This window comes from Suricata suricatta, chromosome 2 (assembly GCF_006229205.1).
Source record: "Suricata suricatta isolate VVHF042 chromosome 2, meerkat_22Aug2017_6uvM2_HiC, whole genome shotgun sequence".
Classification (NCBI taxonomy): domain Eukaryota; kingdom Metazoa; phylum Chordata; class Mammalia; order Carnivora; family Herpestidae; genus Suricata; species Suricata suricatta.
Genome location: NC_043701.1, coordinates 171,702,432 through 171,713,953, shown reverse-complemented (window position 1 = coordinate 171,713,953; position 11,522 = coordinate 171,702,432). Strand labels below are relative to the sequence as shown.

Here is an 11,522-nt window from a genome sequence, read left to right as displayed (position 1 = left end):
TATATAATATTGGCAAAAATGTTTAATTGACTTTAGTAGACTGAGTTTTAAGAATAATATCTGAATCTGCAGTATCTCTAAAGCCTCACCATTCAAACATAAATCTACTTCCTTCTTTCTCTTAATGTCATCAGACTTTGAATTTCAATAAATGCATCTACTAATGAAAAATGAACTTTTCTCCATAAGGTGAATAAAGAAGTAGCAATAAATTTATACTTCTCATTTTTAAAAAGTTGATTTTAGCCATGACGGCATTAAAAATAATTCACCAGATGTGACATATTGTTGATTTAGTTAGATAGCTAATGTGGCCCTAAAAAATAAAAATGACTTTCATATGTTGCATCACCATAGAGAAGTCATAGACAGCAAAATATTTTCTCGCCAACTTTAAGAAACAAGGAAACTATAAGGAATTATTTACAGCTTCATAAACTACCACAGAATGTGCAATAGTGAATAAGATAGGCATTTATCTTTCATTCCTTTTAATTTTCCCTTGCCTTGTGCCTCAGCTTGCCAGATGTGTAATGTAAATCACAAAAATTAACACAGAATGACTGAATTTAGTCTTAAGCCTAGAACAGAAGTTATCATCCCCAAAGGGGAACATATTTCTAAATGCACTTGGGTCTACTGGAGTGATAAAACTTACCATTCTAATTTGCAACACTTTGTAGCGAATATAGTTATTCAAATGTTCGTTTTGCCTATGTTAGCAAAAAATTAATACTTTGGTAATCCTCATGGCATTGCACTGGCCAATTGATTCTTAGATATGCACCCCAAACACAAACAATAACAAAAAATAAATAAACTAGACTTCATCAAAATGGAAAACTTCTGTGTTTCAAAGGACACTATAAAAAAAGTACAAAGAAAACCTACAGAATGGAAAAAAAATCTTTGTAAATCATGTATCTGACAAGGGCTTCATATCTAGAATATACAAAGAACCTTTACAAGTCAATGACAACATCAAACAACCCAAATAAAAAATGATAAAGGACTTAAATAGACATTTCTTCAAAGATATATAAATGGCCAAAAAGCACATGAAAGACATTGGAATTTGAATAAATATTTGTATACCTCTAGCCATCCTAACATTAATCACCACACCACAGGGTGGAAGTAGCTCAGGGGTCCAACAATGGATGTAGGCATCCACTAGAACATGATTAGGCCTTAAAAAGAAAGGACACTCTGACACATGCTACAACATGAAATCGTGTATAATGCCACATCTGTCACACTATCTAAAGAACTCACGTTCATGGTAATAGAAAGTAAAATGGCGGTTGCCAAGAGCTGGGGTAAGGGTAATGGAGAATTATTGTTTAATAATTACAGAGGTTCCATTTTGCAAGATGAAAAAAGTTCTGGAGTTGGATGGTAACGATTATTTTACAACAACATTAACGGTACTTAATGCCTTTGTGCTCTAAACATAAATATGGTAAAAATGGTAAATTTTATGTTTGTATTTTTTACCACAACTTAAAAAACAAACTGTTCTAAAATGGGCAAAGGACTTGAATAGACATTTTCCAAAGAAAAATGACTATCAACCATGTGGAAAGATAGTTAACATCACTAGTCATTAAGGAAACGCAAATCGAATCCACAATGGGTATCATTTCACATCCACTAGGATGATTAATATTTTTCAAAATATGGAAAATAACAAGTGTTGGCAAGGATGTGGAGAAATTGGAATCTTCTATATTTCTGGTGAAAATATAGAATGAAGCAAATTGAACAATCTGCCACTTCTACAAAAAGTTAAACATAGAATTACCACATGACCCCACAATTCCTCTCCTAGTTTATAAACAAAAGAACTGAAAATCAGTACTCAACAAAGACTTGGCAATAACATTCACAGCAGTACGGTTCACAGCATGCAAGCGGCATTAAAACTTTTATCTGGGCCAGCCCTAGGCCCAGCTCTCTCTTTAGAGTCTTCATCTTTTCACAACCAATAATGGAGGCTTTTCTGTGGGTGCTTTATGGGCAATCTCCATTAGAAATAATGGATTAAAACTGTAAGGGACAACAAGGACTAGTCTAGATATAAAAAAAAACATTACTATAAAATTATAATTTAAAAGGAAGTTTTTAATAGAAATTAAAAATTATCTATAAGGTAAGAGGAAAAAGGAGCAGGACAGAGAAGAAGACGGAGAAAAGCAGTTTAGCAAACAAAACAATGTGATGAGAACAGCCTTAATATGCTGTCTTACTATGCTTCAGTTCCCACTACACGTGCTCTCGTTTGCCCTTTATCATCTGCCTTTCACGTATGAGAAAAAGGAGGCACTGAGAGGTTAAGGGGCCACGGCCCGACACGTCAACAGTGGCAGAGCAGGGCTGCAGAGCAGGACTGACTGCAAACACAAAAATCTTACCTGATGTAAGGCATACACAAAACCTTTAATTATTTCTTACATCAAAAACAATAATTTCCTATTATTTTTTAAATTTTTTTTTTAGGTCTTTATTTTTATTTTGAGAGACAGAGAGAGACAGCGTGAGCAGGGGAGGGTCAGAGAGAGAGGGAGACACAGAATCTGAAACAGGCCCCAGGCTCTGAGCTAGCTGTCAGCCCAGAGCCCGACATGGGGCTCAAACCCACGAACCGTGAGTTCATGACCTGAGCAGAAGCGCTCAACTGACTGAGCCACCCAGGCGCCCCAATAATTTACTATTATTAAAAAACAATTAAGGGCACCTGGGTGACTCAGCTGGTTAAGCATCCAACTTAGGCTCAAGTCATTGCCCCCCTCTCCCTCTCCCTCCCTCCCTCCCTTCCTCTCTCTCTCTCTCTCTCTTTCTCTCTCAAAAATAAATAAATATTTTTAAAAAACAAAAATAAAAAACAATCAGCAGTGATTACTTTTGAATAGTGAGATTATAGGTGATTTTTAATGTATATTCATTTGCTAAATTTCCTATAATAAACATGTATTCATTTTGAAATAAGAAAAAGACATTTTAAAGTAAGTATATCACAAAATTCTTATAGTTCACATCATCCCTAATGAATAAATACTACTTTCCAAAAATATTTAAACTTAATGGAAAAAAATTTTTTTCTTTAATAAAATGTATTTTTATTTATATTTTTAAAGTAGTTTATTGTATTTTCAACAAGAAGTTCATCTTTCTCAACTTTCATTTCTGTAGTAAAAATACACTGAAGGACACAAACAAAAAAAATACATACCTGTGCACTGTCCTCCATTAGTTGGATCTCCATAATAACCCGGCATGCAGTCTTGACACTGTTTTCCTGTGGTAAGATTTTTACACTGTTCACATACGTTATTATTGATGCAAGTGCTATGTCCATTACACTGGCAAGCTAAAGAAAAGAGTAAAAAAAATATTACAAATAGCTACATAACAATAGCAAGAAGCTAGCAAGATAAAGAATTTATTTTACAAAACTGAGCAAAGTCCAAAGGCCATTTCCCAATTTCTATTTTTATTATGTATAACATGTGTGACTCAAAATATTAAGGCAGGACCATATATATAATAAATTCTGTGTTAAATTTTTGCCTAATGCTCTATAAAATGTAGGGGCAAGAGATAAAGTAAAACATAAAAGTTATAGTTAAAAAGACTACTTTTTTAACGTTTTATTTATTTTTGATACAGAGAGAGACAGAGCATGAGAGGGGGAGGGGCAGAGAGAAGGAGACACAGAACCGGAAGCAGGCTCCAGGCTCTAAGCTAGCTGTCAGCACAGAGCCTGACGCGGGGCTCGAACCCACGAACGTGAGATCTGACCTGAGCCGAAGTCGGAGGGTTAACCAACTGAGCCACCCAGGCGCCCCTAAAAAGAATACTTTTTAACATATTCCTTAAAGATTCATGTGAATATTAGGTGTGTTAAGTTATATAAACACAAGACTGAATAATAAAGCTTTGATAAAGAATATTAAAATGCATCTTAATTATATTTACACATAGAAAGGATCAATAAATATAGAAAATTATGAGGCTATATAGGTCCTTACTTGTATAACAGCCTTACTTTGTATAATTATCAAAAATAGCACTTTAAATTAATTTGTATAAATGTTTCTCTTCTTTGGATAAGAAAAGCTTCAAGGCTTAACAAAAATTCTATTTCTGAACTAGAAAGAATCATATTTAAAGCCTGAGACTTTTTTATGTCTTCATAATACAAAATTTAATGGAAATTTCTGAAATTTTTATGACATGATAAAGTTCATATATGAAAGCTCATGCCTTCAGTGCCTCTTTGGGGCATAATGACTTGGTTTGGTAACTGTTTGCGCAAACACCATCATCACCGCCACCCTCATAATCACCTTCATCATCATTACAACTAAAATCACATTTATCTGAGGTTTCCCCTCCTCTCACCAGGGAAGCCAATGTTCAGTGACCCAACTGTTTGTTGCCAGCATCTATTCTAGTTGGTCAGTTCACACAGCGGGTCAGTTTTAAAATACATAAATAGCACCCCGTTGTCAGATAGGATACCAGGTGATTTACATAAATCATATCATTTAATCTTCACAACGATTCTGTGTGGAAAGCCCTACGCCGGGGACCATTTCTAAGATAAGGACGCCTGGGTTAAGCAACTACCCAATGTAACACAGATAATTAATGCCAGAAACAAACACACCAACAGGAAGTATAAATCAAAAGACCAGACATGAAATACCACCTCTTGTATGTAGAAAATTTGAAACTGAGAGGGAAATCCTGAGAGACTAGCATCAGGTCATCAACAAGAGTTAACATCAAAGGATAAAGAAATGCACTGGTAAAAACAGTGAAAACCAAATACCTATACCTCACAGAAATTTTCAGAAGCATAACTCTACTATATAACACAGTATAGAAATAACACAAAGTCATCATAGTAAAATGCTAAATAATCATCATCCTCTTTATAAAATTGAGGAAAAGTATAAGTTTTCACATTTTCTATTACATTATGAAACAATGATGAGGAAATTTAGAAAAAATATTCATGATAATTTAAGTGAAATCAAGACACAAAACATTATATTTAGAATGCTCAAAATTCTGTTTTAAAATGTGTAAATATGCCTATGAAAACATTAATAATGGTTACCTGAATTTAATAAGATTTTTCTGCATCATTAATTCTCTATAATAAATTCCTATAATAAGAAACAATGTTAAGAACTTAATTTTTTAACATTTGTTGAAAAGTGTAAGTTGTTGTTTCATAGAAAATTTATTATGTGACACTACTAATTAATTCACTCAGGTAAAAACAAAATTTATTGAGTGCCCACTACATGTAAAGCACTATCTGAAAAAGTTTAAACAAGAAATGGGTTACTATAAATATTTTATGAATTTCCTGCCTGCATTTTGTCATCAGAAAAACAAACGCTTTAATTTCTGAATAAGACGTTTAAATTCAGCAATCCTCCCGCCAGATTACCAATATAATAAGGAAACTTGACAGCAATGACGGGAATTTGGGTTTGGTGACAATGACACAAATAAAGCTAGGAGGTAGCAAACTACAATACCTCTGGAAATTAAAAGGGGACCCCTGATGTAATGTTACTCACTGTCCCTTCCTGAAAATGAGAACTTTAGAAGGCAGTTCTGGGGCAATCATGAAGCATATTAGTGGCGTGATGCCATACAGCTGGTAGAAAGTGTGATACAGGGAACTCTAATGTTTTAGGTAATGAATATACCCCCAAAAGAAAGCTGGTTCAATTTAGACGTAACTGCAGGCAAAATTTCCAACCCAGGGCTGGGGGAAGGAATGGTCATTGTTACAGGTTCCACTAGCACAGTAGCAATGGCAAGAGAAAGCATATTACAGAAAGCAGAATCCAGGCACAGTGGCTGTATCAAACACAGGCAAGAAAAGGATACACAGTAAGCCTACGATTATGTTTTATTCCCACCGGCATCAGGTGCTGGAACAGCGGGTAATATAAGCTTGCATCTAACAGCTCTTCCAGGACACATTGTTAGGTGAAAGGTTCTAATAACAACCTGGCTGAGCAACATGAATAAAACTAAAGAGAAGCTGTCCGTACTGTTTTGTCTAAATTGTAAAACAAGCCCAGATGGTTCTTTACCTATTGATAACACAAACAGACCCCCAAAAATGAAAATAAAACAGTATGGAAAACTCAGCATTTGATATGCAAATAAAGTACATAGTTTTGAGAAATATGTGCTCTAAAACAGATGTAAAACATTTAAAGTATCTGCTTGACATTCTCAATAAAATTCAAAAAATATACACACAGAAAATCAAGGCTAAAATTTACTCAAACATTTTTTAACACGTAGCCTATCTTAAGCCAAAAGAAATGATCAGATGCTAGAAATAAAGCTGAGATTCAAACAAGAAGATTAAAGAAAGAGAATTTTGAGGTAGCAACCGAAGTGCACTACGCGTAGGACAGACAAGCAATAGGAGGCAAGGGCTGGAAAACGCCGCATGGCCCCGTGATGTAATCTCCGGCAGTCTCGGGAAGAGAACTAAACTGAACTATAGCTACAACGCCTGAAGCCTTCGATTGTAGCCCTTGCCGGGGGTGGGGTGGAATGGGGGGAAGAATAACACACATCACAAGCCTAAAGACGCTGCAAAGTACCTTAAGGTGACTGCAGTATGTGTATGAAAGAAAAAATCACCTGAGAGAACTTAAAACCTATTCCAGATATAGGTGCTGGGGTGACACTCACATTGTCCACATGGGAGAGACTCCGACATCAAACACCAACACAAATTTTGGTATCTAATCAAGGAAAGGCTTATTTATAGACCTCCCAAAAGCAGAAGAAAATGTCCCCTTGAACTATTTCTAAAAACTCAGGTCATACATATACACCACAGAATATACATTGAAAAAATCCTTTCCTGTAAAGAGCTAGATAGAGGTTTTTTAGGCTTTGCTGATGATATAATTTCTGTCACAATTACTCACTTCTGCCATTACAGTGCAAGAGCAACCATACATAACATGTGAACAGTTGTGTGTTGTCTGCATTCAAATGAAACTTAACCTAACAAAAACAGGCAACGGACCAGGTCTGGGTTTCAGGCCTTGCTTTGCAAAACTCTGACTTAGAGGGAAAGCAAAAGCAAAAACAAAAACACTCACAAAATTAAACCTCAAAATGAAAAACTAACAAAGCATCAAAAAAGAAGAGTCAGGAGAAAGACAGAGGTAATAAAAATGTGAAATGACAGCCCAAAAACTGGAGTCCAAGGACAATTAGAAGACAATGAAAACATTAGAGATAAAGACAGAAAAATCAAAAAGCTATGCTTAAAGAAGTAAAGGTAGGTATAATGGCAGTATCTGATCAAATTAAGAATATCAGTGAAAACATTAAGAGATTTTTTAAAAACTAATGAAAATTAATGAGTAGAATAGTTCAATAACTAAAATACAAAATGTACTAGAGGGACTCAACAGTAGACTTGAACTGGCAAAAGATGGAAATAATAGGTCAGTAGAAACTATGTTAAGTACAGAAAGAAAAAAGAAAAGTGAACAAAATCTCAGATAAATGTGGGAAACCATCAAGTACTCAAACCTTCGTGTAATGGCAGAGCTGAAAGGATGAGAGAGAGTAAGTAGGTTAAAATTTACTTGAAGAAATAATTCTGAAAACTTCCCTAATTTGATAAAAATGTTATGTACAAATTCAAGAAGCTTAATCCTAATTATAATAAACATGAAGAAATTGACAGACACATAATAAAAATTACAAAAGCCAAGGACAAGTAGAAAATCTTGAAAGCAGCCAGGGGAAAACATGATTCCTCACTTTCAAAGAAGCCCAAGAAATTTAACAAATGACCTTTTTAATCAGGAGTAATGGAAGCCAGTAGGCAAGCTGATAATATATTTAAAGTTGTCAAAGAACAATTGTCAACCCAAAACTTCCTACCCAGCAAAGCTACTTTCAAAAAATTTAAGTGAAATAAAGACATTCACGGATAAAGAAAAATTAACAGAATTTGTTGCTAGCAGATTCACGTTGTAAGGAAACTATAGGAAGTTCATCAGTGGGAAACCACGTGATCCGAAATAGTAATTCACAATACAGTGAAGAGTAAACAGTAATGGTGTCAATACAAAAGACTGTAAAAGGATATATTTTGTCTCCTTTCTTCTGATTTCAAACTTTTAAAGTATATTTAAAAGACATAAATAATGATATTGTTGGGCTTATAACATAAAAACGTAATATATTCCTCAATAAAAACATCAAGGAAGTAGGTAGGACAAAATCTATATTGGGCTATGGAAATGACATGGAATTAGTAGATGGCAACTTGAATGTACAGGAAGAAAACTAGAGGTGGTAAATATAAAAAATAATGTAATAAAGCTACAAATATATACTTGTCCTCCTTTTCCTCAGATTCTTTTAAAGATAAAATTTTATAAAGTATTAATTATAAAAATTTATTGTTGGGTTTGGAACATATATAGGTGTAATATGTATAACAATTTAGCAAAAAGAAGAGAAAAAGAGTAGACCCATATGAGTAATACTATATTATCTCACCAAAATTACATTATTATGAACCAGAATCAAATGTTAACAAGTAACGTTGTGTATGGTAAACACTGGAGCAACTACTCAGGAAATAACTAAAAAATACAGTGAGAAACCTCTCTAAATAAGTTTAAACATTAAATTGGAAAATATTCACGTACCAATAAATGAATAAATAAGTAGAGGAACAAAAAATTCACAAGACATATAGAGAAAAAAGTATAGTAGCACACATAAATACAATTATATCAATAATAACAATAAATGTAGTGAACATTTCAACAAAAAAGATTTGACAGACTGGATAAAAAACAAAAATCCAAGTATGTAAGTGTATAGGAGACATACCTAAAGATACAAATATATTGAAAGTGAGTGAATAAAAACAGATATACAAACAGCAACCATTAGAAAGTTGGAGTAGCTTTACAAATTTCACATAAACTTTTTAAACATTTTTATGAGAGATAAAGAGGGACTTTTATAACAATAAATGACGATCCATGAAGAACATATGAAAAATGTAAATTTACATTCACCTAATAATATATCCTCAAAATTCATGATGAAACGCGGACGGAAATTAAAATATAAATATACAATTCCACAATAATACTTGGAAGCTTTAATACTTTCAATAATGAATAGAAGAACTAGAGAGAAGATCACCAGGGAAGAGAAGACTTGAACAACACTAAAAACCAACTAAACCAAACCAACATAAAGAGAACTATCCACACAACAGCAGGAGAATATGCTTCTTCTCAAGTGCACCTAACGCATTCTCCATGATAGACTATAAACTAGATCATAAAACAAACCTTAAAAATTTAAAAGGACTCAAGTCATATAAAGTATGTTCTCTGGACACAATAAAATGAAACCAGAAATCAGTTTCAGAAAAAGTCTGAGAAAATAATAAGTATGTGGAAATTAAGCAACACATTCCTAAATGACCAATGGGTCAAAGAGCAAAACTTAAGGAAATTAAGAATTACTTTCAGGCAAATGAAAATGAAAACATCACATACCAAAACCTAAAAGATGCTGCAAAAACACTGCTCAAAAAGAAATTTACAACTTTAAGTGTTTACATTATAAAACATTTAAAAAGTTTCAGATCAACCTAACCATTACAAAGTAAAAAATAAATAGCAATCAAAACTCAAACCAAGCAAAAGAAAGAAAATAACTTAGATTAGAGGGGAAATAAATGAAATAGAGTATGAAAACAATAAAGAAAATCACTAAAGTCAAAAGTCTGCTCCTTGTAATAATCAAAAACATCAACATAATGTCAGCTGTACTGACCAAGATATAAAAGAAGACATAAATTATTAAAATCAAGAATAGTAAACTTTAGGGGCACATGTGTAGCTCAGCCAGTAAAGCATCTGACTTTGGCTCAGGTCATGATTTTGCAGTTTGTGGGTTCAAGCCCTGTGAAAAGTTCTGTGCTGACAGCTCAGAGTCTCCTTTGGATTCTGTGTCTCCCTTTCTTTCTGCTTCTGTGTCTCTCTCTGTCTCTTTCTCTCTGTCTTTCTCTGATTCTCTCTCTCTCTCAAAATTAATAAACATCAAAAACTTTTTAAAAAGAAGGGTAAACTTCAATTAGAAAGAAAGAAAAGAAAAATCTTTAAGGGGGCCTGGGTGGCTCAGTCAGTTGAGCATACAACTCTTGATTTTGGCTCAGGTTGTGATCATAGTTTGTGGCCTCGAGCCCCGTATTGGACTCTGTGCTGACAGCCTGGAGCCTACTTTGAATTCTCTCTCCCTCTCTCTCTCTCTGCCCCTTCCCCACTCACTCACAGGCACATACACATTCATACTCTCTCTCTCTCTTTCTCTCTCTCTCTCTCTCTCTCTCTCTCAAAATAATAGAACAAACTTAAAAAAAAGAAAATCAGGAAGGAAGAAGTGATATACTACTGACAAAAGGTAGGAAAGAAGAATTATAAGGGAACATTATGAACAAGTGTATGCCAATAAATTAGAAAACCTAGATAAAATAGACAAATTTTTGGAATAATACCAACAACCAAACTGACTTAAGAAGAAACAGAAAATACGCATAAACTCTAACAATGAAGAGAATGAGGTCCAGGCTTCTAGTTACAGAACAAGTAAGTCAGAGGACTAATGGTGCAGCATAAATACATTCAAAGGTACCATACTGGCATTGTACGGTGACAAATGGTGAGCGTAACAAAACGTACAGTGTTGTTGAGGAACTACATTGTGCACCTGAAGCTAACATAACATTGTATGTCAATTACACTTCAATAAAAACAAGCAAGCAAATAATTAGATATATTAGTTAATTAATTAAGTTAGCAATCGACAAAGTACAGGCAAAATATTGCTCAAGATCAGCTGGCTTCACCATAAATTCTACCAAAAGGTTTAAAGTAATTAATACTAATTATTCAAGAAAAGTTCCACAATAGAGAAGCAAAGTGAAAACTTGCTAACTCATTCTATGCAACCGCTACTAACCCAATACAAAAACCAAAGTCATCACAAAAACAATGAGAGTCCAATACCATTTATGTTTATTGGTACAATAAAAAGTATGAGTCCACTAGCATATAGGAAGGAATATATATCATGACAAAGCAGAATTTATCCCAGGATTGGGATAAAACTATTTGAACACATAAGAAACAATCAGGTATATGGCATACTAAAAGAGAAAGAGGGGGAAACCAACATGATCATCTCAATACATGGAAAATACTCAGCAAACTAGGAAAAGAACGGGATTGCCTCAACCTGCAAAGGACATATACGAAACATACAAAGCTAACGTCATATTTAATGGTGAAAGACTGAAAGCTTTCCTCTTAAGAACAGGAATAAGACAAAAATGTCCTCTCTTGTCACTTCTATTCAACATTGTCCTGGAGGTTCTGGAAAAGGCAATTAGGCATAAAAAGAAATGAAAGACATTC

The 11,522-nt window shown here is 34.0% G+C and overlaps 1 protein-coding gene across 1 annotated transcript in view; it reads right to left on the bottom strand.

Moving 5' to 3' along the window:
• ATRNL1 (attractin like 1) overlaps nt 1-11,522 on the bottom strand; it is a gene marked incomplete at its 5' end in the record, with an annotated part of 743,525 nt that overhangs the window by 531,644 nt on the left and 200,359 nt on the right. The window contains one exon of the mRNA XM_029920431.1: nt 3,233-3,370. Within this exon, the coding sequence (XP_029776291.1) occupies nt 3,233-3,370 (138 nt within the window). The remainder of the gene's footprint in view (nt 1-3,232; nt 3,371-11,522) is intronic.